Below are 26,772 nucleotides of genomic sequence, written 5' to 3'. Positions count from 1 at the left end.
CCGGGCGGCGCGCGACGCGCTCGCTCCGCCCCTCTGGCTCCGCCCCCGCCCCGCTTCTTGGTCTCAGGAGAACCAGCGCGCACAAGTAAGGGTGTGCGGCTCTGAGACGTGCGTTGCTGCTTGTGGGTGTGAGACATCCTAGCTCCTCATCCCCTTCCGTGAGTCCCTCCTTTCCTCGCAGACCCCACTCGTTGTGGCCGGCTGCCGCCGCAGCTTTCGTGCCAAGCCGGCAGTACGCGTGCGCGCCGGCACGGGCGCGCGGCCGTCGGGCCCCCGCACTCCCTCCCCCTCCCGCTCCTCTATAACTTGGCTGGCGTGGAGCAGGCGCCGCCGGAGTCGGAGGGCGGGGAGCTAGGAGGAGGGAGCTCGAGAGTTGTGGAGACTAGTGACTGGGAGAAGTCGCAGCCCGCTCAGGCCCGCGCCTTCCCGCTCCCCGTCTTCCTCTTTCACACACCTACTCCGCCCTCCGCCCCAGCCCGCGCGCTAGCTCCTTCTCTGGACCGGGTTCCTGCCGGTAGCTCTTCGGGTCTTGGCGCGGCGGGGGCGCCCCGGGGGTGCCCTCGCCCTCCCGTTGCGGGCGGGCGGGCGGTATGTGGCGCCTGGTGCCCCCGAAGCTGGGCCGCCTGTCCCGCTCGCTGAAGCTGGCGGCGCTGGGCAGCCTGTTGGTGCTGATGGTGCTGCACTCGCCGTCGCTGCTCGCCTCTTGGCAGCGCAACGAGCTGGCCGACCGGCGCTTCCTGCAGCTCAATAAGTGCCCGGCGTGCTTCGGCACGAGCTGGTGCCGCCGCTTCCTCAACGGGCAGGTGGTATTCGAGGCGTGGGGCCGCTTGCGCCTGCTGGACTTCCTCAACGTGAAGAACGTGTACTTCGCGCAGTACGGCGAGCCCCGCGAGGGCGGCCGCCGCCGAGTGGTGCTCAAGCGCCTCGGCTCGCAGCGCGAGCTGGCGCAGCTCGACCAGAGCATCTGCAAGCGGGCTACCGGCCGGCCCCGCTGCGACCTGCTGCAGGCCATGCCCCGGACCGAGTTCGCGCGCCTCAACGGCGACGTGCGTCTGCTCACGCCCGAGGCGGTGGAGGGCTGGTCGGACCTGGTGCACTGCCCCTCGCAGCGCCTTCTCGACCGCCTGGTGCGCCGCTACGCGGAGACCAAGGACTCGGGCAGCTTCCTGCTCCGCAACCTCAAGGACTCGGAGCGCATGCAGCTGCTGCTGACCCTGGCCTTCAACCCCGAGCCGCTGGTGCTACAGGTAGGCGCGGAGCCAGGGCGGGGGGCGTCCTGGTAGGGGCCGCGCGTGGGAACCGGAGTCGGGAGAAGTGGCTCCGCCCGCGCTTGCCGCCAGTTCGGACTCGGCCCGGCTGGGCCAGGCTGCAGGCGTGGGAAGGGGCGGCTCCGGGGGAACCCCGGGGCTGTGCAGGGAGGCCGAGGGCGACCCGGCTGATGGAGAGTCTGCTCTTGTCACCTAGATTCGGGCGCATTTGGGATTTGACTGCGGATCTTTCAACGCCAGAGGGAGTGCGTCTCTTAACGCTCCCCAAAATGTCTCTACCGCGAGTTTCCTTCCGCTCTCTACCCTGTCTTTCTGTTTTTATCTGCCGGGGCTTGCAGGTCCGCGACGCAGGCTGTTCACGAGCCCTTGGACCTTTCTTAGTTCTTCTGAAGTGTTTTAAACCGCATTCGCTGTTCCTTTTCTGGCACTGGTGGCTGGCCTAACTTCGGTCTCAGAGTCTTTGTTTTCGCTCATTTATCTGGCAGTCATTTGGACAGCTAATTCGAGGACAAGTTGAGGAGGATGAAGTCGGAGAACGGGACAGTGGTCGGGGTGGGTTTAATCTGTGAGCCGAGCTTTGGGTGGGATTAGAATCAAGAACAGGAAAAGTAAGGCAGCGTTGGACTTGGGGCTGGGAGGGCTTAAGGCCAGACAGACATTTTCATCCTGATCCTGTGACCTGCCCTATTCATCTGGTAATCTAGTTGAAGGGAGATGAAATATTAGGCCACGGCGAGTATCAGGGAAGGAGATTCTTGCCTTTCGCCAATTGCGTTATTTGCTCTCGTCTGACTGTTTTGAAAAGTAGTGTGTCTTTTAGGGGAATAGGATGGAATCTTTACTGGTGACATCAAAAAGAGAACAAAAAACAAAAACACTGTTTACTTTCGGAGTATTTACTTGTTTCTGCACATTCCCACCCAGCTTCAGTGCGGTGTCCTTGAACAGTGATTACAACTGTGGGGTTGTGGTTTCTCCTTCTGTCTGCAGGAAAAGTTACCGTGCTCCTTTCCATGACAAGAGAAAAAAATGACTTAAAGTTCACAAGTAATTTTGGTATACTTCACATTCTTTCTGGGTTGCTAAGAATGTCACTGAGGGCTGGAGGTACAGGGTTTTTTTGTTTGTTTTTTCTAAAATGCATGAATAGGAAAGTGCAGAATTCTTTATTTTCTCAAGCTCTACACTGTCCATGTTAGCTAAAAGAAACCAGCTTCGTTTGATTAGTTCAGCCAAATAATGTAACACAAATATTTTGCCTCAGATGAAACTTTAGTATGGGTCTCAGTAAGTTTTAGGACATCAGAGGCTATGTGTATTGGGTTAATTTTAAAGTCAGAGTGTGTTTTAAATACTGCTGTATCTCCTAACTGAATGGATGCATAAAACTGGTTAAACTTCCCTTGAAGAAATTTTCTTTATTCAGGAGTTCCCGAACTAGTCAGTCTCTAAAGGTTTAGCCTATATTTATGATGTACATACACTTGAGCTGAAGTTTCTCATTAAGCTATCTTTAAAAGAAAAAAAGCCTTGTTTATATTAGCAAGGTTGGTTCTTGGAGATCGTGTTAGCAGTTTGCTGAAGTAGATACCCGGACAAATTCTCTGAGACCCAGAAATTTAGCAAGGAGCTGTCTTAGTAATATACATTTACTGTACTTAAAATGCTGGCGTCCCTACCGAAAGATTTTTTTATTAGGTAATTTTGAATAGTGATGTATTAGTAACAACTAATAGTAGAATTGATATTTTAAGAACATTATGTAGCCAGTTCTTTATAAGTGTAGTCATAGCATTGAATTTGAGAAACTTTGGCATCTGATTTACACTAAGGTAAATTTGTGCTTTGTGCAGGAAGGTTTTATATTTTTTTACGTTTGAACTTCTCATGGCATTCTCAGTTTACTTTGTAGTTGAGATAGTCAAGTGTGCTTGTATCTTGTTTTCTGTTTAACTTTTCCCTCAAACTTACCCTTTATCTGTTCTCATCTTTAGTGATGAAACAGCCTTTTTTGAAAAAGCACAACTATTTTCTTATATATGACACATAATGACACAATTGCTCCGAGTGGGTAAACACATGGGCCATAGGATAAGAATTTGTTTTTAGTATGTGATGAAACATGTCTCCACGTTTTAGAGTGTGAGATTTGTAAGTTACATTTTTAATTTACACAACCCAGTTCCCAGGAATAGTACTAATACTAATATATATATTATAATTATAGCTAATTACGTACTGTGTAATATAATTTTGGAGTCCTTAGTACCAGCCAGTCATATAGGCATGTTATTTTTTTAAAAACTGATTAACAAGCAAGTAGAGGAAGAAGATATTTTTAAATAAGAGTTTTCAGAGAGCTGCTGCTTTCTTTGTAGAATCACTTGATCTTTGGTAAAAGCTAGTGAATTTACAAGTCTGAACAATATACTTGAGGATTGATGATTGTATAAAATTACCAAAATGAAAGGTATCTCAACATTCTGTGATCAAGTACAAAGGTTGCTGTACAGTAAGTCAAACCATGATGTTCATTACCTTTGTTAGCTAGGAAACTACATTTTTAGTATTTATACAGGTTTCTATGAAACTGTTTATAGCTGTTTACAGCAATACTGGGATATTAATTAATGCTTATAGAAAAACAGATTTGGCTGTTTATTGCTTCATGTATTAAAAAAATATATTTTTAAGAGTACAAGTGTTTTAACAGCTTGAAGAGGAACTCACTTTTTTCCTCCAGGAGAGGGAGCTACTTGTCGAATTTTTGGACAGCTGGTGACAAACTAGATTTTTCTTATATTGTCCAAAAATTAACAACTTTAGGGAAAAAAAAGTCTTTGAACTGAATTCATCAAAGTATTCTTAACAAAACTTCCAGTATCATAAGCATGCTTCAAAATAAGCATGTAAAAATTTCTTTCGATAAGGTGCTTAAGAACTGAAAAATACTTATGAATTTAATCCATTAAACTCACCTCTTCTGATTTGAAAAAACAGTAAAAAATTGAAGTTGCTATTATGCCTTGAAAGGAGGGGTGAAAGATATTGTCTATAAGATGTTTACACACATACCTTATGTATGTAAGGCTGTAAAGATTTGTGACATAAATTTCCCCATATGAAATGGCATGAGAGTATGGCTTTCTTCCTATTGTTGGATAGTTTCACTAGTTTACAACAGTTTACCCATAGAATTATTATCTTCTAAAAAATGTTTATAAACATCAAGCAACAAGATAATGCTAGTAGTACCTTTATCTTCTACTCTGATACCTTTTTCTCGTCTTCACATTTTTACTTCACTAAGATGTGTGTATTTTAGTGCCAGGTATACTGTAATCCTATGGAAAAAAAATGGAGGAGAGGAACTGTGTTGATTTTTATATTGTGTAAATAGGAATCTTGGAGTATTCAAAAATGAAGTTGAAGTAATTGGCAAGATGACAGGTTATTGTTGATAAATTTTCTATCAGTATTTGTATTTAACCGATTGAATTTACAGAAGGGGAGTGTGTGTGTGTGTGTGTGTGTGTGTGTGTGTGAGAGAGAGAGAGAGAGAGAGAGAGAAATGCTGTCTGGATTTCTTGAAGTTCAGACAGAATCTCTGACTTTATAACCTGGAAGTAGTGAAGATGGTCTTGTTTGTAGGAAATGGAGAAAGCTCTTTGTTGTTTAGGGGGACAAGCTGGGAATGTTACTATTTGTGGAACTTCATTTGCCTTAAATTTTCTGAATCATGGTTTTAATAGGATTTACTTTATTTTTATAGTATATGACTATCATTAAGCTATGGCTTTTAAGCTTGCTTTTCTGTTCTTGTAAATGATATAATACATGCAAAGTACTTCACGTAGTATCTGGTAAATTGTAAGCATTCAATAAATGTTAGATATTGAATAAAGTAAAGGTAACTTCAACTGTCTGATGCATTTGATCAGCTGTTTTGAAGCTCATTTGGGGTATGGATCACCTTAAAATAATGGTGATTTTGAATATCAACCATACTTTAGTTATACTGATTTTTGTCCATTATTACTTTGATATAATTTTTTGTAGAAAACTTTCAGTGAATGTTGTTTTTGCCTTTAAAAGTAATTTATGTAGGGAACAACATATTTTTGAAGTTCACTGGTGAAAATGTAGTTTTTGAAGTAAACAAAAGGTTATTTAGCTAACAGTACTTTAGAAAAGTTGATAGATTTTTACTATTGGACTCACTTCCTTCTTTATAAAATGAAGCTATTGGATTAGATCCTTTTCAACTGCAACATTCTGGGGCTTTCAAACTCTTGAGAAATTTATTTTTGTTGTTGTTGTTGTTTTCGTTTGAACTTTAACGAGTGGGTTTAATTAAGCTCTTCTGAAAGGGGATTGTGAGTTGGATGCTCTCTTTCAAGCCTTTCTTCCTACCCCCAAATTTTTACACACATGGAATCAAATTAAAACAAAACAAAAACCAAAACCTTCCTTTAAGGGGAAATATGTGGTGTTAAGGGTAGCGAAGGATCTTGTGAGGCAATAGTGTGCAAAAGGATGTTCCAGACTTTGTTTCAGGAATTTCTTTTCAAACAACAGCTTAAGGAACCACCTACTTCTCCTTCACTGGCTGTTTCTTTAGTAACTGTCTTCCTAGATTTCCTAGATTTCTTCAGAACACATTAGAGATGGTTCTTAGTAGAGCAGTTTTTAATCTAATAAATTTTGTAAGTTTTTGAACTTTTTGTGGCTTTTCATCTGAGAGTCCATTGACACTTTTGATTGCCCTTCAAGATAATCAAACAAAAATAAACAATTCTGGGTACCTCAAGTCCAAAAAGGGGGTGGGTACTTTTATTTTAGAAAGACCGTAGAAACAGACAATCGCCCTTAAGAAAGCATCACTTCAGAATCAGTATAGCAAAGTCATTTGACATCCTGGTCTAGTTTCTGGACGTATCCGTATCTTTTGACCATTATGAATTTTGTCCTTTATATACTTTTGTCCAGTCTTTGAACTATTCTTTATATTTCCATTGCATAGGTTAGCACATATTCTTCACACATGTTGGGAAATAGAAAGCTTGTTTTTATAGATCTTCTGGACATGGGTGTCCAGCTTCCCAGGGGATTGTCAAACTGGTTTTTATTCTGTTTTTTTGGTTTGTGGTCTCTGGCTTACTTCCTATTTTTCTGTCATTGCTGCTGACTCTTCACAGAATGCTATTTTTTTCTTTCTTCAGCTTTCACTCATTACCTATATATTAAATTATGGCCTTATAACTTAAATCCTGCATTTTTCTAATACATTTGATGAACTTTAGTCAATGATTGTAACATGACTGAAAATTATTAGTGTAAGGTGAGGTTAGTATACGGTGATAGGAAGTTGTCTGTGACATTCTTGAGAGCTCTTTGAATTTATAAACAAAAGAACTGAGTTTGTCTGTTCATTTTACAATCTGTTACAAGGCATTTGGATTCAAAGGATGGGAAGACGGCCCTAGGAAACAAGTAGCTTACTATGTAGGAAGTAGGTACACAAATAACTAATTATTATACAATCCATGTAATGTAATAAGCCCTATACAAAAGGTATATATATATATACACACACACACACACACACACACACGCTGTCACATGACTCAGATGACTCAGGGAGGGACATCTCGTTGTATATTGATAGGAATGGTACCAGGGAAAGTTTCAGAGATTTTGCCATTAGATGGGCGTGGAGAGTGGGAGGAAGGGTGGAGGGGACAGTATTGATAGAGCATCCAGTTCACATTCTGTATTACCACAAAGTTGTTGGATGGTATTGAGCAAGTCACTTAATGTTTCAGATTCTAAGTTTTTTTAATCAGTAAAATGGGGTTGTTAATACTTACCTAACAGGATTGTTTTAAAGATTAAAGAAGACAGGATTATTCAAGTAATATCTGTTAAATATTTTCAGTTGTAAAGCTTTTTACAGTGTATTATTTCTTCGAAAATCAGCTTATTCCATTTTTAGACAGCTATAGTAGTTAAAAGTTCTTTAGTACATTATGCTGATGTCTGTCTTAGAAATGTAAAAATCCTACTTTTCTTATTGCAGACATTCAAATGTCACCGTCCTTACATATACGTAAATCATATGTACCTATTCAGGCTATAGTTTTTTAAAAAATAGTAGTTTAAAAGGGGTTTAGGGATTTGTCTCATATAAAGTATAATGAATAGAATGAATATGGTAGGAAAGAGGGTTTAGATAAGGATTAAGTAGTAAAAAGCGAATAGTTTCTTTTTTTCTCTGTAAATCATTATTGTAGTTTGGAATTCTATTTGGTACATTGGCAAATGGTAGTACAAAAAAACAGGTTAAGTCTGGACCTTAGACTCTGAGACAGAATCTTAAAAGATTTATAATCTGAAGTAAGTATGATGCATCAGTGTCGTCTTCGTATTTTTTCTTTCTAATGCTTTTTTGGGGTTTAATTCTGAAATGAAAAGATCTGACAGTAATTATGTGGAATTGGTCAATAGTGCCAGGAACTGATCTGTACACCCCTGGGACACAGTAAGGGTCAGTTGAGACTAGTAAACTTACGCATATTTAAAACTTGTGAACAAGCGAAGTGTTTTTGTTTTGTTTTCTGTTTTTTTTTTTTTTTTTTTGTGGGGGCAGCATTTCTTAAGCAATTTATTCTAAAAGATTATTTCTATTAAATTTAGTTTTTTTTAAAATGTGTTTTGACATCAGTTTCCAATTTTAGATACAGCTGTTGGACATGATATTCAGTAAAATAACACAACCTTACTATTTTCAAGGCATTGCTTAATATTGTTGGAATTTGAGGTGGGTGGAAAATGGCATTTGGAAAATTATTTCATGAAATAAATGGGACATATGCTAGGACTTAAAAATCTTGAAATTGTTAAGCTTCTACAGTATTTGCAATGGATTTTGGCTGCTGTTTAGCAGTATAAATTAAGAAGCTAAGATCTTAGAGAAATTTTAGCAAAAATTCAGTAACCATTAAATCATCTCAGTAATTTTACTATATCTCCCCTCCAGACAGTTCACCAAACTGTGAACACATTAGTCTGTCACCAGTACAGTTGACTAATCTTTATGAACAGCTGTTATAACATGCGTTACTACAATGGGATTTCATTCAAATTTGGGCTTTAAAAAATAATTTTAAAACTTGTTAGCTCTTTCTTTCTTTTCTTTTGTTGTCTGTCTGTCTGTATTTCGACGGAGTCTCACTCTGTCACCCAGGCCGGAGTGCAGTGGTGTGATCTCAGTTCACTGTAACCTCTGCCTCCTGGGTTCAAGCAATTCTGCCTCAGCCTCCTGAGTAGCTGGGATTACAGGTGCTCACCACCACGTCCGGCTAATTTTTGTATTTTTAGTAGAGACGAGTTTCACCATGTTGGCCAGGCTGGTCTCAAACTCCTGACCTCAGGTGATCTGCCCACTTCCGCCTCCCAAAGTGCTGGGATTATAGGCGTGAAGCCACGGCGCCTGGCCCCTTTAAGCATATTCTATGCTTTTGATGGCATATACTTTCTAAGAGTGTTTTCAAGCTTAAACTTTTTTTTTTTGTAGAAATGCCAGTTATGTAGAAAATCGATATTCACATTTTAGATTGTATGTTTTATTAATAGTTTTTTTGAAGTTAGTTTGTTTATACTAAGAACTTTCAACTTTAACAAAAATCAGTCTTGCATGGTAACACATCTCTTGGTCTGTATTTATTTTCTCTCAAGGCAAACTGCAAAGCTATGTTCCTTTTAATGGAATATTATGAGGTAATGAAGTGTTATAAAATATTTTGTATAGTGTAAAAGGAATTTTTATCGTTTAAATTTAGTATACAATATTTTTGGTCATGTAGGAGAAAAAAGAATACAAGCACTTTTAAGTAGACTCTATTTTAATCTATTAGTCTCATGTCATTTATTTTTTGTAAGTAAATAAACAAAACCAAAATGTATTCTTTTATGTATCTTTACTCATATATTCCATGTCCACCCTTTTCATGACTGTGTTATGGCATGATAGAATGAAATGGCCTTATTAACCTGGCAGGATGATGGATATTGATCAAAGGATGTTATCGTGATATTTTAAAGACTTGTTTTTTAGAATAAGGTAAATATACCATAGCATACTGTTTGATTTCAGTGTGTAAGATAATCCTGAACATTAAGATTTTGACATGTATTTGTTTTTGCATGACATACATATAGACCATGCTATAAAGGTTGTGTTGAAGATTTCTGTTTGATTCTGTAAGTCCCAACATGATCTGGTCCTTGCTTCACTCTCCAGATTCCATTACTGCAAGTCATTTCCCCATTCATTTCACTGCAGCTGCTTTGGTCTTTTATTCATTTCTGAGAAGATACTTTCTGGCTTTTCATGTGCCTGAACTGCCCCATCTCCAGTCTGTTTAATATTAAACTCATCCTTTAGGTCTCAGCCTAGGTGGAGATCACTTAGGTTAAATAATCAATCTTAACATTATTTTTCCAGCATAATGTTGGCTTCTGGAATGCTCCTATGTAATATATAAACCGTTACCTTTGTAAAATCTGAAAAATTCTTAAACAGATGATAAATAAACAGAAACAAAAACAAAAAATAAAACTCAAAAAAACCACCCCAAACTAATAAAGTTTAACTTCAACAAAGGGATATTGGCTTGAGGGGGGTTGTGTTAATCTATCTTTTGAATTCATTTTGACTCTTGTGAAGATAATTATAGCTTGGGCTAAATTTGCTTCTTACTACCTGTGTGACTTTAGGTAAAGCATTTAACACTGTACTAATAAGATTGAACTGGATTTACATTTGAGGTACAGTTAAACTCTAAATTTCTTTGATTTTACATTTTCTTTATTGATCACATAAAATATTTGATTTTGATCTAGGTAGATTATAGGTTATTTCAGCATTTGGAATTTGTTTTGTGCTTATCAGTAATAAAAAGCAAGTTAAAATACTGTGTTTATGTGTGTACATGTTTCCAATTTTTAAGTGTCTTGCATTTTTAGTGCTTGTGGATGCTCTCTACATTTCTTATAGCATCAGTGCTTTTAAGAGTTTAGTGACTAGTCTATATATTTCATTATGAGTTAGAAATTACTGGAGGTCAGTAAAGATGTTTCTCTAATTTAGTGGTTCTTCACTCTGTTTGGAAGGGGGTTCATTATTTGTAGCTGCCATTTTAGTAGGTGTTTAGTAGGTACACGAAGATAAGCATATCTTTTGATGAATGTCTGGAATTGTTATTTAAAAATTTTAAATAAAGAAAGCCCATCAGACTAACAGCAGATCTCTCTGCAGAAACCCTGTAAGCCAGAAGAGAGTGGGGACCAATATTCATCATTCTTAAAGGAAAGAATTTTCAACCCAGAATTTCATATCCAGCCAAATTAAGCTTCATAAGCAAAGGAGAAATAAAATCCTTTCCAGACAAGCAAATGCTGATTTTGTCACCACCAGGCCTGCCTTAAAAGAGATCCTGAAGGAAGCACTAAATATGGAAAGGAAAAACCAGTACAAGCCATTGCAAAAACATACCAGTTGTAAAGATGATTGACACTATGAAGAAACAGCATCAACTAATGGGCAAAATAACCAGCTAGCATCATAATGACAGGATCAGATTCACACATAACAATATTAACCTTAAATGTAAATTGGCTAAATGCCCCAATTAAAAGACACAGACTGGCAAATTGGATAGTTAGAACCCACCAGTGTGCTGTATTCAGGAGACCCATCTCACGTGCAGAGACACACACAGGCCCAAATAAGTGATGGAGAAACATTTACCAAGCAAATGGAAAGCAAAAAAAAAAAAAAGCAGGGGTTGCAATCCTAGTCTCTGATAAAACAGACCTTAAACCAACAAAGATCATAAAAGACAAGGGCATTACATCATGGTAAGTGGATCAATGCAACAAGAAGAGCTAACTATATATACATGCTCCCAGTACCAGGAACACCTAGTTTCATAAAGTAAGTTCTTAGAGACCTACAAAGAGACTTAGACTCCCACACAATAATAGTGGGAGACTAACACCCCACTGTCAATATTAGACAAACGAGACAGAAAATTAGCAAAGATATTCAGGACTTGAACTCAGCTCTGGACCAAGTGGACCTAATAGACATCTACAGAACTCTCCACCCCAAATCAACAGAATACACATTCTTCTCAGCATCGTATTGCACTTATTCTAAAATAGTAAAACACTCATCAGCAAATGCAAAAGAATGAAAATCATGACAAACAGTCTCTTAGACCACAGTGCAATCAAATTAAAATTCAGGATTAAGAAACTCACTCAAAACCACACAACTACATGGAAACTGAACAACCTGCTCTGGAATGACTACTGGGTAAATAACAAAATTAAGGCAGAAGTAAATAGGTTATTTGAAACCAATGAGAACAAAGACACAACATACCAGAATCTCTGGGACACAGCTAAAGCAGTGTTTAGAGGGAAATTTATAGCATTAAATGCCCACAGGAGAAAACAAGGTGTAAAATCGACATCCTAACATTGCAATTAAAAGAACTAGAGAAGCAACAACAAACAAATTCAAAAGCTAGCAGAAGACAAGAAATAACTAAAATCAGAGCAGAACTGAAGGGGAGATAGAGACATGAAAAACCCTTAAAAAAAAAAAATCAATGAATCCAGGAGCTGGTTTTTTGAAAAGATTAAAAAAAATAGACCGCTAGCAATACAAACTACCATCAGAGAATACTATAAACACCTCTATGCAAATAAACTAGAAAATCTAGAAGAAATGAATAAATACCTGGACAGATATACCCTCCCAAGACGAAATCAGGAAGAAGCCGAATCCCTGAATAGACCAATAACAAGTTCTGAAATTGAGACAGTAATTAATAGCCTACCAACCAAGAAAAGTCCAGGACCACACGGATTCACAGCCAAATTCTACCAGAGGTACGAAGAAGACCTGGTACAATTTCTTCTAAAACTATTCCAAACAATAGAAAATGAGGGACTCCTCCCTAACTCATTTTATGAGGCCAGCATCATCCTGATACCAAAACCTGGCAGAGACACACACACAAAAATTTCAGGCCAATACTCCTGATGAACAGCAAGGCGAAAATCCTCAATAAAATACGGGCAAACTGAATCCAGCAGCACATCAAAAAGCTTATCCACCATGATCAAGTGGGCTTCAACCCTGGGATGCAAGGCTGGTTCAACATACGCACATCAATAAACGTAATCCATCATGTAAACAGAGCCAATGACAAAAATCACATGATTATCTCAACAGATTCAGAAAAGGCGTTTGATAAAATTCAGCTCCCCTTCATGCTAAAAACTCTCGATAAAATTGGTATTGATGGAAGGTGTCTCAAAATAATAAGAGCTGTTTATGACAAACCCACAGCCAATATCATACTGAATGGGCAAAAGCTGGAAGCATTCCCTTTGAAAACTGGCACAAGACAAGGATGCCCTCTCTCACCTTTCCTATTCAACATACTGTTGGAAGTTCTGGCCAGGGCGATCAGGCAAGAGAAAGAAAAAGGGTATTCAAATAGGAAGAAAGGAAGTCAAATTGTCTCTGTTTGCAGATGACATGATTGTATAGTTAGAAAATTCCATCGTCTCACCCTAAAATCTCCTTAAACTGATAAGCAACTTCAGGAAAGTCTCAGGATACAAAATCAAAATCAATGTGCAAAAATCACAGGCATTCCTATACACTAATAATAGACAAACAGAGCCAAATCATGAGTGAACTCCCATTCACGGTTGCTACAAGGAGAATAAAATACCTAGAAGTACAACTTACAAGGGATGTGAAGGATCTCTTGAAGGAGAACTAACAAACCACTGGTCAGGGAAATCAGAGAGGACACAAACAAATGGAAAAACGTTCCATGCTTGTGGAGAGGAAAAATCAATACTGTAAAAATGGACACACTGCCCAAAGTAATTTATAGATTCAATGCTATGCCCGTCAAGCTACCTTTGACTTTTTTCACAGAATTAGAAAAAACTACTTTAAATTTCATGTGGAACCAAAAAAAGAGCCCTTATAGCCAAGATAATGCTAAGTAAAAAGAACAAAGCTGGATGCATCATGCTACCTGACTTCAAATTATACTATGAGGCTACAGTAACTAAAAAAGCATGGTACTGGTACCAAAACAGATATATAGACCAATGGAACAGAACAGAGGCCTCAGAAATAATGCCACATATCTACAACCATCTGATCTTTGACAAAACTGACAAAAATAAGCAATGGGTAAAGGATTCCTTATTTAATCAATGGTCTTGGGAAAACTGGCTAGCCATATGCAGAAAACTGAAACTGAACCCCTTCCTTACACCTTATAAAAAATTAACTCAAGATGGATTAAAGACTTAAAGATAAGGCCTAAAACCGTAAAAACCCTAGAAGAAAACCTACGGTAATACCATTCAGGACATAGGCGTGGTCAAAGATTTCATGACTAAAACACCAAAAGCAATGGCAACAAACGCCAAAATTGACAAATGGGATCTAATTAAACTAAAGAGCTTCCGCACAGCAAAAGAAACTATTATCAGAGTGAACAGGCAACCTACAGAATGGGAGAAAATTTTTGCAATCTGTCCATCTGACAAAGGGCTAATATCCAGAGTCTACAAGGAACTTAAACATATAAGAATAAAACAACCCCATCAAAAAGAGGATGAAGGGTATGAACAGACCCTTCTCAAAAGAAGACATTTATGGTCGGGCGTGGTGGCTCATGCCTGTAATCCCAGCACTTTGGGAGGCTGAGGTGGGCAGATCACGAGGTCAAGAGATCGAGACCATCCTGGCTAAAATGGTGAAACCCTGTCTCTACTAAAAATACAAAAATGAGCTGGGCGTGGTGGCACACGCCCTACAAAGACTTGGAATCAACCCAAATGTCCATGAATGATAGACTGGATAAAGAAAATGTAACACATATACACCATGGAATACTATGCAGCCATAAAAAAGGATGCGTTCACATACTTTGCAGGGACAGGGATGAAGCTGGAAACCATCATTCTCAGCAAATTAACACAGGAACAGAAAACCAAACACCGCATGTTCTGACTCAAAAGTGGGAGTTGAACAATAAGGACACATGGACACAGGGAGGGGAACATCACCCATCAGGGCCTTTCAGGAGTGTGGGGGGTTGGGGGAGGGATAGCATTAGGAGAAATACCTAATATAGATTACAAGTTGATGGGTACAGCAAACCACCATGGCACGTGTATACCTATATAACAAACCTGAGTGTTCTGCACGTGTATCCCAGAACTTAAAGTATAATAATAAAAAAAGTGTAAATACTTTGGTAAACAATTCCTTACTACGTAGTATTGAATGTACAAAGTACGTATCTTTTTTTCTTTGAACCTTAGATTGCCCTAATGAACATGGTGATACAAATATTCCAGTTTTACAGAGGAAAAAACCAAAGCTCAGAGAAGTTGCTGCTTTGCCATCATTATAGCTAGTAAGATGTAGGGGTGGAAGGGACTTCAAAATCTAGCATTGTCATTTAAGGTTCATTATTCTACTTATATACTATATTGGCTTTTAAATATACACATTTTATGAAATATTGTATTCCTATAAAGAGTATAAAGTATCCAAATTTTCCAGTCTTTAATATCGATTATATACATTATATATCACCTTCTCTTAAGGCGAACTTAGTGGTTTTGTTTCTGAAATCTTGGCTTTAAGATACTGTCAGTGCATACAATATTGTTATTAGTATTATTTGAGTTGTATGCTATCCAAGAAGTAGGTTGTGGTTTTGTTACCAAATTTAAAAAAGATGCGTAGACTGATTGATATTACATTTCAAATTCACAACAAATTTTGCTTCGAAAATTAAAAGTGAAAGTATTTAATATTTTTTTCAGCTCTTAGCAGTTAACCATGCTGTTTTCCTAAAGACATCTTCTTTAGTTATTACCAACTTAATTTAAAAAAAATACAGTTATGGAAAAGTAAATATATAATTGTTTTGGGCCTTTGTACAACCTTTAATATTTACTTTAAAAAATTTTACATATTACACTTTATGACATACATTCAATCTTGATTAAAAGCCTTGCAAAATTAAGTGACGTGCCTCCAATCCAGTTAGAATTGATATCATTCTAAATTTAAATGTTCCTTTTTTCAGTTGCAAAGTGTTTGTACATTTTTTTCAGTTGTAAATAATTTATTAAAATCACACTTTATTTTATTAGTTTAAACTATATGCTTGTGCTAGACAATTTGAAAAATCTGATTTTTAAATTTTGTTTTAAACAGAAAAATGTAGACCTTAGCAGTAAACTTTCTATCCTACCTAATGTGTTTTATGCACTGTGGGAGTTTGGTAATCAGGAATAAGTAATTTTCATACTGCCTGATACATTTAACAAATCCAAGTTCTAACGTATATAAATTTTGTCTCTCAAATTCTGCTTGACCATGGTAATTTGCTTCTCAGCCAGAATTGCATTAAATGCAAATTACAAATATTTTGGCTTTCCTTGAGGATTTTCTTTGGACTACAGTGTGTTCGATAGGTAATGAAATCTGACTTTTGACTAGACAATGAAAAGTTCTTGTCATCTGAGCAAATGGTGTGAATTCATTGATTAAAGTTCTTCCAAAAGATTAGGTAGCAAACTATATGAAAGAACTATAGTGCTCTTCTTAAAATGAGGCATAACAGAATTTCAGTTAACATTGTTAGAAAGCACTCTATGAATGTAGAGTTGCTCAATGTGACATTTACTCATATATGTTACCCTCTTCTATGGGGGACTTGGGTAATGAAGTGTGGTTTTGACTACCATTTGTCAGTTGGAAAGGTTCCAAAAACAAGGAAGCATTTGTACATGTGCAGATGTTGGCCCGATTCTTCTTTTTTCCTGTTGTCAAAGACTATTTTATTTTCACAAAGATATGTTTGTATCTGTTCTACAATATGGCATGTGAATAATATACCAGTAGTGTATGGAGGAGTTTTTTGTTTTACTTTTTGCATGACACAACTATGTAATCTTATATATTTCTTATTTTAGTGCATTCGTTTTTATGTCAGGGTCTTTATACACGAATGTTTCTGGGAAATAGTTAAGTCTTTTGTAATTGGCTAACGAAAATTTCAAGATCACAGAGGTATTTTAAATTGGGGAGAATAGCTGAGAGTGGTGTTTCGTTCCTCAACAGTTTTTGTACTGCATATTGGACACGAGTAATCTCTTTTTCTGATTCCCAAAATAAATTTTAAAATTCTCAGGCAAGGCACAAAATTAGAAATGTGTTTACCTCTTATTTCTAAAGAACCAGTAGATATGATCTAACTAAAAAATGGAATCAATTAAATTACTATAATTAATGATTCATATATAAGTTTTTCATTTACATAATTAGGATTTCATCACAAAGCTGCAATATTAAAATTTAAGAGAAAAAGATTATATACACAAAGAACAAGTACAGCTATTGTGCATTGTTATAGTTGAAAGGGAGCAATTGAAATTGGGTAATTATGGATGAAATATAATTCTTAATTTGCTTTTTGTTTTAAAGTTGATAAAAATTTTAATGCAAGAATATTATTGAGTTGTGACAATTTTATAAAGCTCAAGGCAAAATTAATATTGCCTGTTTTTCTAAGAGATACAAAAATAGCCTCATTTTGTGGTCACTAAATGTACGTAGATTGTTCAGTTTCTAGCAATAGAGTATTGACACAGGCATGCCTTGGAGATACTGAGAGTTCAGTTCCAGACCACCTCAATAAAGCAAACATCATGATAAAAGGTGAGTCACGTGAATTTCTTGGTTTCCCAGTGCATATAGAAGTTCCGTTTACATTGTACTGTAGTGTACTAAGTATGTAAGCATTATGTCTAAAAAATATATACATACCTTAGTTAAAAATACTTGTTGGCTAAAGAATGTTAATGACCATCTGAGCCAAACCTGCAGTGAATTGTCATCTTTTCTGCTGGTGGAGGGTCTTGCCTCCGTGTTGATGGCTGCTGACTGATCAGGGTGGCTATGACAGTTATTTCTTAGAATAAAATGACAGTGTAGTTTGTCGCATTAATTGACTCTTCCTTTCATGAAGGATTTTTCTGTAGCTTGCCATGTTTTTCATAGCATTTTACCCACTGTAGAATTTCTTTCAAAATTGGAGTCAGTCTCAAACTCTACTGCTGTTTGTCAATTAAGTTTATGACATATCTAAGGCCTTTGTTGTCATTTCACCAATATTCACAGCATCTTCACCAGGAGTAGATTCCATCTCAAGAAACCACTTTCTTTGCTCATCCATAGGAATCAACTCCTCTTCTGTTCAAGTTTGATCATGAGATTACAGTAGTTTAGTGTCTGCATCTTCAGTCTCCACTTCTAATTGTGGTTCTCTTGCTATTTTCACTGTATCTGTAGTTACTTCCTCCACTACAGTCTTGAGCCCCTCAAAGTTATCCATGGGGTTTAGAATCAACTACTTCCAAACTCAGTTAATGTTGATATTTTGACCTCTTCCCATGAGTCACAGATACACGTAATAGCATCTAGAATGGCAAATTATTTTCAGAAGATTTTCAATTTACTTTTCCCAGATCCATTAGAGGAATTACTATGTATGGCAGCAATAGCCTTACAAAATGTATTTCTTAAATAATAAGACATGAAAGTTGAGATTACTCCTTGATCTGTGGGCTGCAGAATGGATGTTGTGTTAGCAGGCGTGAAAACAACATGAAGCTCCTTGCACATCCCCATCAGAGCTTTTGAGTAGCTAGGTGCATTGTCAATGAGCAATCATGTTTCAAAAGGAATCTTTTTTTTCTAAGCAGTAGACCTCAATGGTGGGCTTAAAATATTTAGTAAAGGATGCTGTAAACCATTGTGCATTCATGCAGGCTTTCTTGTTCCATAGATAGGGCACAGGCAAATCAATTTAGCATCATTCTTAAGTGTTCTGGGATTTTTGGAGTGGTAAACCATCATTGGTTTCAATTTAAAGTCACCAGCTGCATTAACCCCTAACAAGAGAGTCTACCTTTGCTTTGAAGCTTTGAAGCCAGGCATTGACTTCTCTGCTCTAGTTGTGAAAGTCCTAAGGAGCATTTTCTTCCAATAGAAGGCTGTTTCATCTACATTGAAAATGTGTTGATTAGTCACTTTCATTGACTATCTTAGCTAGATCTTCTGGATAATTTGCTATAGTTTCTATATCAGCACTTGCTGCTTCTCCTTGCACTTTTATATTATGGTGATGAATTTGTTCCTTAAACTGCATTAACCAACCTCTGCTAGCTTCAAACTTTTCTTCTGAACTCTGAGCCTTCATAGAATTGAGGAGAGTTGGGTTCTTGTTCTGGATTAGGTATTGGCTTAAGGGACTGATTTGATCTTTTGCCCAGATCACTAAAACATTCTCCCTATTAGCAATAAGGCTGTTTTGCTTTCTTAACATTTGTGTGTTCACTGGCGTAGCACTTCTGATTTCTTTTGATAATATTTCCCTTGCATTCACAGCTTGGCTGTTTGGGTTAAGAAGCCTAGCTTTCTGCCGATCTCAGTTTTAGATGTGCCTTCCTCACTATGCCTACCTATTGTTTCTAGCTTTTGATTTCAAATGAGAGACCTGTAACTCTTTTCATTTGCACACTTAGAGGCCATAGTAGGATTAAGAGGCTTAATTTCAATATTGTTGTGTCTCAGGCCCGAGAAGAGGCCTCCCTGTTCCCTGGGGACACATTTATTGATTCCTTTTTTTCTCTAATGTTCATTTTCTAGTTACGTATTTTAGCAGTGGAAAGTAATCTTAGATAAAGCCTGTTATTTTACTTAAGGTGAAAATGAGTGTTCATGGCCATGGAACACTTTTCTTTTGATTTAGGATGATAATCCTCCCAGTGGTTTTAAAATCCATTAGAAAACCTTGCTAAGATAAGAATAATTTTGAGGCTGGGCCAAGGAGAACAGAAAATATGGCTGGGAAAGGGAAGCAAGATGAACTTGGACCAGATGTGCTCAGAGTGGAGGTTGCATTAATAGGATATCAGTTTGTCCCTTCTCAACCTTTGGATGTAGGGTGAAAGACACCTCTCAAGAATCTTTCCCTGAATTCCACCCCACCTGCTTCCTGACTAGGTAAGGCCCCTACTAAATGCTCCCCTGGGACCTGCACCACTGCTTAGTACCTGACACTTTTCATATTCATAATTATTTGGTGTCTGCATGCTCTTCTAAAATAAAAGCCCATGGCTAAATGGAGACTGTTTGGTTTACCCTTAATTGCCACCGTAACACAGTGCCTGATGCCTGGTAAATAACTGCTGGTTAATAGGCTGCAGTGCTATCAGTTTAAATAAAAGGATTGGTTGATTACATTTACACAAGTGAAGAAGATAAGGGAAAGCATAAATACTTTTAGATTTGGTAATAAAGACAGTATCTTCCCTCTTATCGATCAATTTGGTTCTTAGATTTTGATAAGCAAGACTTGTCATCCTATTTTAGCTTTATAATGTAAAGTTCTCTATTTAAATTTTTTCAGGTCCATAGTACTGGTATGAGTTAGGAAAAAATGAAGTTAATCTCTAATAAACTGTTGAATGTAATAAGAAAATCCAAAGTCATTCCTAGTAGCAATCTCTACTGAAAGGATCTGAGGATAGACCTAGGATATATTCATCAGAATCTCTTATAATAAGATAATTCTTTTGTAGAGTTTTCCGTCTGATGAAGGTTGGCCATTTGCAAAATATCTTGGAGCTTGTGGAAGAATGGTGGCTGTAAATTATGTTGGAGAAGAACTGTGGAGTTACTTTAATGCGCCATGGGAAAAACGAGTTGACCTCGCTTGGCAATTAATGGAAATAGCGGAACAGCTTACAAACAATGACTTTGAATTTGCCCTCTACCTCCTGGACGTCAGCTTTGACAATTTTGCAGTTGGTCCTAGAGATGGGAAGGTAATCATTGTGGATGCTGAAAATGTTTTGGTTGCTGACAAAAGATTAATTAGACAAAGTAAGTATATAATTTTAAGATTTTTTTCTACTCATTTTTTCCTATGTCAAAATAATGTTTATACTTGTATGAAATAAAGCCTTGAATTTCCTCCTTAGATGGCAACTTTAAGAGTCTTTCTTTGCTTTATATAACCACTGTGAATAAACAAATACAGATACTCTTTGACTTACTGGGGGTTACATCTTGATAAACCTGGTGTAAGTTGAAAATACTGTTATTTGAAATATATCTAACCTACGGGACATCATAGCTTAGTCTTGCCTACCTCAGACATACCCAGAACACTTACATTAGCCTAAAGTTGGGGGAAATTGTGTAAAACAAAGCCTATTTTATAATAAACTGTTGAATATAATTATATTCATGTAATATATTGAATTCTATATTGAAAGTGAAAAACAGAATGGTTGTATGGGTTCTTGAAATATGACTTGTACTTTATTTTTTACCATTTTGATGATTCCTGGCACTGCAGCTCTGAGTTTGGTTTGACATTCTGATTATTACATCTCACCCAAAACTTTGCTCTCCATTTATTTTTGAGTTCTTCACGGGATAGATGGGTAGTGTCTGAAGTGTTTTGAAAATTAAATGCCACAGAAGTTTTAAAGCATCAAGTACAAAGCCTGTAGGTCTAGAACCAAAGGGTTGTTGCTCCATGGTGAGGGTTTTATATTTTTTAATCCTCTCTTTACCCCTCATAAAAGTAATATGAGTATCTTTTGACAAACAAAGGCTGAAAATTTATGGCACCTGGGGAAAAGTTTATGTGACAGCCATATATTAGGTTGACATTTACCTTTTGCATGATCTTGGCATGATCCTATTAAATACTTGATTTTTCCCACTCCCTTTTTCAGATTTTATACTTACCAGACTACTTTCTGATTATTTCTTGACTTGCCATGTAGATCCTCCTACAGGAAATGAACACCCTGCTGGAGTATTCTACTCTCTATTTACCTCTTCCTACATCTGTGAATATTATAGCAGTGTATACTATGCTTTCTTTTTTAAAGTGTACACAAGCAGGTGGTTTTTATTATGTTCATAGAGTTGTGCAATTTTCCTAAGCTTAAAAAAATTATTTCAGTGTTTGTAACAATAATTTTTTATAATTCATTTTATGCAGACATTCCTGGAATAATTGTTACTAATTCCTGTCCTTAGATGAATCCAACCATATAGCTTCTGTATTCTTGCATTTCATACAGTGAGCATTGCTCTAGTGCTGCTTTAACTGTCGTCATTTCTTTTCAGATGTCTCATGGGTCCTCTACATAGCCACTTTGCAAAAGTCTCTGTCTGTTCATTTACTTTCTTTTCTTTCCACTTTCTAGTAAATGACCTTTATTTTATTTCTTCACAGGGAAATTGAGATTTTGCTGTGGCAACTCCCTCAGTGTCCTTCGTCGTCTAAACCTCATTAAAACAACAACAGATAGATTCTTCTTTGAGAACTTGTTACATCAATTATCTTCTTCAGTGTCCCACCCCCTTCCTTTAATATCCAACTTCTCTTGCTTCCCTATAAAAAGTATATATAAGACTCTTCTGCTTCTCCTTGCTTGCCCACTGTTTTTAAAAGTATTTATTGCCTTTCTGCTTCCTCAGCCTCTATTGATTCCTTAGTCCATTAAAACCTGACGTAGACCTCTGCCTTGCCATTAGCAACCACCTAATTGGCAAATTTGTGAAGTGATTGTGACTAGTATCAACTTCTTGAAGTTGTTTCCTCCTTTGGAATAGTAACCTTCCTTCTTTTGGAATAGTAATCTTCAAAAAACATTAACTTACTACTCCTTTGCTTAAATGGTTTTAATGACTTCCCATTGTTCTTGAAGTAAAATCCAAACACCTTACCAGGGCATAATCTATAATCTGTGTGATTTGGCCCTCTTCTGATTTTTTTTTTTTTTTCTTTTTTTGAGACAGGGTCTCTGTCACCCAGGCTGGAGTGCAGTGGTGTGATCATGGCTCACTGCAGCCTGGACCTCCCTGGCTCAAGTGATCCTCCTGCCTCAGCCTCCCAAGTAGCTGGGACTACAGGCACATACCACCATGCCTGGCTAATTTTTTAATTTTTTGTAGAGGTGGGATCTCGCAATGTTGCCTAGACTGGTCTCAAACTTGTGGGCTCAAGCAGTCCTCCCACCGTGGCTTCTCAAAGTGCTGGGATTACAGATGTGAGCCACCCCGCCCAGCCTGTGTATGTATGTATTTTTCGAGTGCTTCATTTTTAATACCCCTCTGTCTATTGCCCTCGGTGCTGCTGCTACAGTGGCCTTTTGTTTTCCTGAATAAATCGGCTCACTTCTGGGCATTCCCATGTGCAGTTTCCTCTTCCAAAAATGTCTCTTTCTTCTTCCATATACAGCTAGCTATTTGTTTTTCAAGCCTTGGCTCCTTCAAGTACATGTGTGCTTATGTATTCTCAATATGCCTGTTATCCCTCTTACCTCAAAATCGTTAAGTTTCAAGTCTAGTTCTAGTTGCATGTATGACATGCCCACCTAATACCTTATAGCTCCTTTATATTTATTTTGTTTATATATAAAATATTGACACTATTATGGCAATTTTACGTACCTTGTCATCCAATTAGAACCTTAAACTTTACCCATATACTTACTTATTTTTGCCTGAAATGTTTCTCCAATCTGGCTTTTCATTCTGGGCCATCTATAGTTGCTGTCATGATCTTAATCCTTCCAATCTTCAGCCCAGAGTTATCTTTCTATAAAATAAATTATGGTCGTAATTATACAAGTTACGACCTATTTCTCTAGCATCACCTGTATCTCCTTGCCAACTACGATTCTCACACTCTAGCCACAGTGAACTTATTGCTTCGTGAACCAAATGGACCAATCCCTTACATCCATGCCTTTGCATATACTGTGTCCTGAACCTAGAATGCTATTTTTTCCTAGTTTCTTTTCAGATTTGTTTTCTTCTAAGACCTAAATCAGATGTTCTCCTTTTTGTAGCCTTCTACAGCCCCAGGGACAAGTGCTAATTTAATTCCCCACTATTCCTGTAGCATTGCGTCATATTTATGGCACTTTCTGTGTATGATGGAAAGTCACTAGACTAAACCTGTAAGTGGTAGGGACCTTTCTGAATCTTTCTGCCTAGCGTTGGTGGGCTCCCAGTGAATGTTTGTATGAATTTATATATTTAAATGTTTATGGTTATAATATACTTTTACCTAAAAGTGTAGAACAAATACTATTAATTAGTGAAATATTCTATTTTTGGAAGCAATGAAAACCATTTAAAAATTTTTTTTCTACTTCTGCTTTTCCTCCTTTCACAGATAAACCTGAAAATTGGGATGTATGGTATGAAAGCAAGTTTGATGACTGTGATAAGGAGGCTTGCTTATCATTTTCAAAAGAAATTCTTTGTGCTCGTGCCACTGTGGACCACAATTACTATGCTGTTTGTCAGAACCTCTTATCCAGACATGCCACCTGGCGTGGCACTTCTGGAGGACTCCTTCATGATCCACCAAGTGAAATTGCCAAAGATGGCCGGCTCGAGGCCTTGCTGGATGAGTGTGCCAACCCAAAGAAGCGGTATGGCAGATTCCAGGCTGCAAAAGAACTGCGTGAATACCTAGCACAATTAAGTAACAACGTGAGGTAGTCTATGGTGAACTTTCCTTTTTTTCTCCGTTTAAACAGCACTGGCTAAAACTAAACCACCAAAAAACTGTCTGAAAAAATGAAATCTGGAAGTATTACATTCAGAGGATGATAAACCTGCACTGATAGATCTTAATGTTAACATCCATCAAAATAAGACATTACTTCAAAAATCACATGATGCTTCTGCAAATAAGTATGTTCTTACACTTTGGAGGCTTGAGCTGTCATCAGCTGCTCCCCACTACCCCGGAATGCTTCAGTGGATTAATGAATATTGTTAAGCTATTGGAAATGAGTCTGATAGTACATTGGTTTGTGTATCAAAGGGTACTTCGTACTTCGTTTGCATTTGCTATCATGATTTTGTGAATCTCTTGCATTTACTTTGAATGTCAAGTCAGATTGGCCTGTTTTATAGGCCCCTTTTTCCTTCTGATGTGTAGGGTTTTTTCCCATTTTTTTTTTTAATTAAATTTTGGAAATTCAGGTTACTGTAGGTGTTCATTTAAATTTTTACTAGTTCTCATTCAGTGCTATTTGGTACATATTTACTGTTAGGGCAGGATTCCCAGGTTTACTGTGTTTTTTTTTTTTAAGAAAGCTAAATATTGCATTATGTAAATACTTCTTTTCACCAACTTGTGTAGTTTCACCATTGCATGGTGTCATTTCAGGTTATTTAACAGTTATATCCCTCTATGCCAATAATTACAAGTGTACACTAAACATGAAGTTTGGCATATGTTGCAAAATGTCATTTTATCTTTTGTAAAGGCTTTAAGAATATACTAGAATCTATATATTGATGTTAATTTTGATTCAGAAAAAAATACAACCCAGTATCTAAAAAGTGTTAACTAGTCCAAGATAATAATGCATATGCCAAAGAAATATTACACCTAGTCTCATGTTTAGAATTTAAAATAGAATTGATCACCTACTTAATCTTACCACCCTACTTCCAGTATTTTAGCTCTGTCATTATTAAATTCAGATCTTCCTGGTAATTCTTTCTGTTGAAAGTTGAACTACTGCTTTCAAGTAATTTAAAGTTATCCTACCTTTTATTCATGGGTAGTTTTGCAAAATTAACATGGTACCCATTGTTTGAATTTAATCGGGCATCGTAACCTTTTATTTATTGAGGAACTAATCATTATTACTGTAAAGCAGACAAGTTAGCCAGTCGGCCCACTTTGGTCTTTACCCAGTGGTTAACATCAAATTTAATTATTTGCGTAGAAGTGTGTGGGCTCTTTAAAAAATGTTATATAAGTTGACTATCACTAACAGGTAATATTTTTCTGTTTGAAGTTGTTACTTTTGTTTACAGCAAAGTTTGATGTAGTGTGCAGTAGTGAGCTTTAGACAGATCTTTTTCTAAATCAGAAAGTGATTAAAGTATGCACAACCAAAGTCAGGTTTTTCTTTTTCATTTATTCAGCAACTATTTATTAAGCATCAACTGTGTGCCAGGCACATTACTAGCTGCTACATACTGTCTGAACATGACATATGGTTAAGTAACTTTATAATTATTATCAAATACTTCAATGTAGATATTTCTTAAGTTGAAATAGCATTAACTAGGATAATGCTTTCATGTTATTTTATTGTCTTGTGATAGAAATTCAACTTGTACCATCTAAAACTAGGTTGCTATAAAAATAGGAGGATGAAGTCAATAAAGTTAATCCCAGTTTAAAAACTGGAAAGAAAAGGTAAGAGCTCTCCGTTGTAAAATAGTTGCATTAGGTTAATTTTTACACATTAGTGCATTGCATATATCAACTGGCCCCCAATGAAGCATTTAAGTGCTTGGAATTTTACTAAACTGACTTGTTTGCAACTTTGGGAGATTTTTGAGGGGAGTATTTAAAATTGCCAAACACCTCTTACTCAAAACTTCAAATAAAGTACACATTTTCAAAAGGGAGCACCTTTTATATTTGATAAGTTTTCATTATAAACCTTACAATACCAGTCACAAAGAGGTTGTCTGTCTGTGGTTTAGCAAACATTTGCTTTTCTTTTTGGAAGTGTGATTGCGATTGCAGAACAGAAAGTGAGAAAACACTGCCAGCAGTGATTGCTACTTGAGGTAGTTTTTTATAACTACCATTTCCCCTCCATGAAATTATGTGAAATTTATTTTATCTTTGGGAAAAGTTGAGAAGATAGTAAAAGAATTAGGAATTTAAAATTACAGGGAAAAATATGTAAGTGAAAAGCAATAAATATTTTGTTCACTTTGCTATCAAGATGTTCACTATCAGATATTTATTATATGGCAGCAATTTATATTTTTAATCATTGCCCATTAATAGATGCAGTAAAATATTTTTGAATCAGACATTTGGGGTTTGTATGTGCATTAAAATTGTCTTTTGTACTGTAAGTTACTGTTAATTTGAATATTTTATCGAACTGTCTCCCTGTGCCTTTATAATATAAAGTTGTTTCTACAACTTTTAATGATCTTAATAAAGAATACTTTAAGAATCACACTTTTCAGACTATTTCTTAACTTCAGATATCCACATTTTTCTTAAGTGGAAAGTGAGTTTGAGTAGATAAGTTACTAGTTTCCTCTTGCATGCACTTTAATTAGAATTTTGAGGGAAGTATCTGGGTGTGCACCAGGCTTTAAGGTTATGTGTGTTTTCTTTTTCTGTAGTAGTGAGTTTTTAAAAAACTTTTACTACTAAAATGGAATTAAAAAAAAAACTTCATTATGGAAATTTTCAAATGTATGCAAGAGAATAACATA

General features: G+C 37.2%; 1 protein-coding gene across 3 annotated transcripts; it reads left to right on the top strand.

Annotated features, from left to right (window-relative positions):
• DIPK2A (divergent protein kinase domain 2A) lies at nucleotides 1-26,509 on the top strand. 3 transcript variants are annotated; one of them, XM_055295141.2, is made up of 4 exons: nucleotides 14,514-17,115; nucleotides 19,405-19,464; nucleotides 20,043-20,346; nucleotides 23,669-26,509. In XM_055295141.2, exons 3-4 carry the CDS (start codon nucleotides 20,100-20,102, stop codon nucleotides 23,998-24,000), a joined length of 579 nt encoding a protein of 192 aa, XP_055151116.1. In that variant the 5' UTR covers nucleotides 14,514-17,115; nucleotides 19,405-19,464; nucleotides 20,043-20,099; the 3' UTR covers nucleotides 24,001-26,509. The 3 variants fall into 3 exon arrangements, with proteins under 3 accessions (XP_055151115.1, XP_055151116.1, XP_063466732.1); XM_055295140.2 differs by lacking the exons at nucleotides 14,514-17,115; nucleotides 19,405-19,464 and adding an exon at nucleotides 1-1,247; XM_063610662.1 differs by having other exon boundaries at nucleotides 14,514-19,464.
• Nucleotides 26,510-26,772: the final 263 nt, after the last annotated feature.

The sequence above is a fragment of the Symphalangus syndactylus genome, chromosome 10, assembly GCF_028878055.3.
Source record: "Symphalangus syndactylus isolate Jambi chromosome 10, NHGRI_mSymSyn1-v2.1_pri, whole genome shotgun sequence".
In the NCBI taxonomy this organism is placed as follows: domain Eukaryota; kingdom Metazoa; phylum Chordata; class Mammalia; order Primates; family Hylobatidae; genus Symphalangus; species Symphalangus syndactylus.
This window is presented reverse-complemented; position numbering and strand designations above follow the sequence as displayed.

Coding starts and splice junctions, on each gene's coding strand:
- DIPK2A (XM_055295140.2), top strand. CDS start 591: ATGTGGCGCCTGGTGCCCCCGAAGCTGGGCCGCCTGTCCCGCTCGCTG. Junction 1,248..20,042: donor CCGAGCCGCTGGTGCTACAG/GTAGGCGCGGAG, acceptor ATTCTTTTGTAG/AGTTTTCCGTCTGATGAAGG. Junction 20,347..23,668: donor CAAAAGATTAATTAGACAAA/GTAAGTATATAA, acceptor CTCCTTTCACAG/ATAAACCTGAAAATTGGGAT.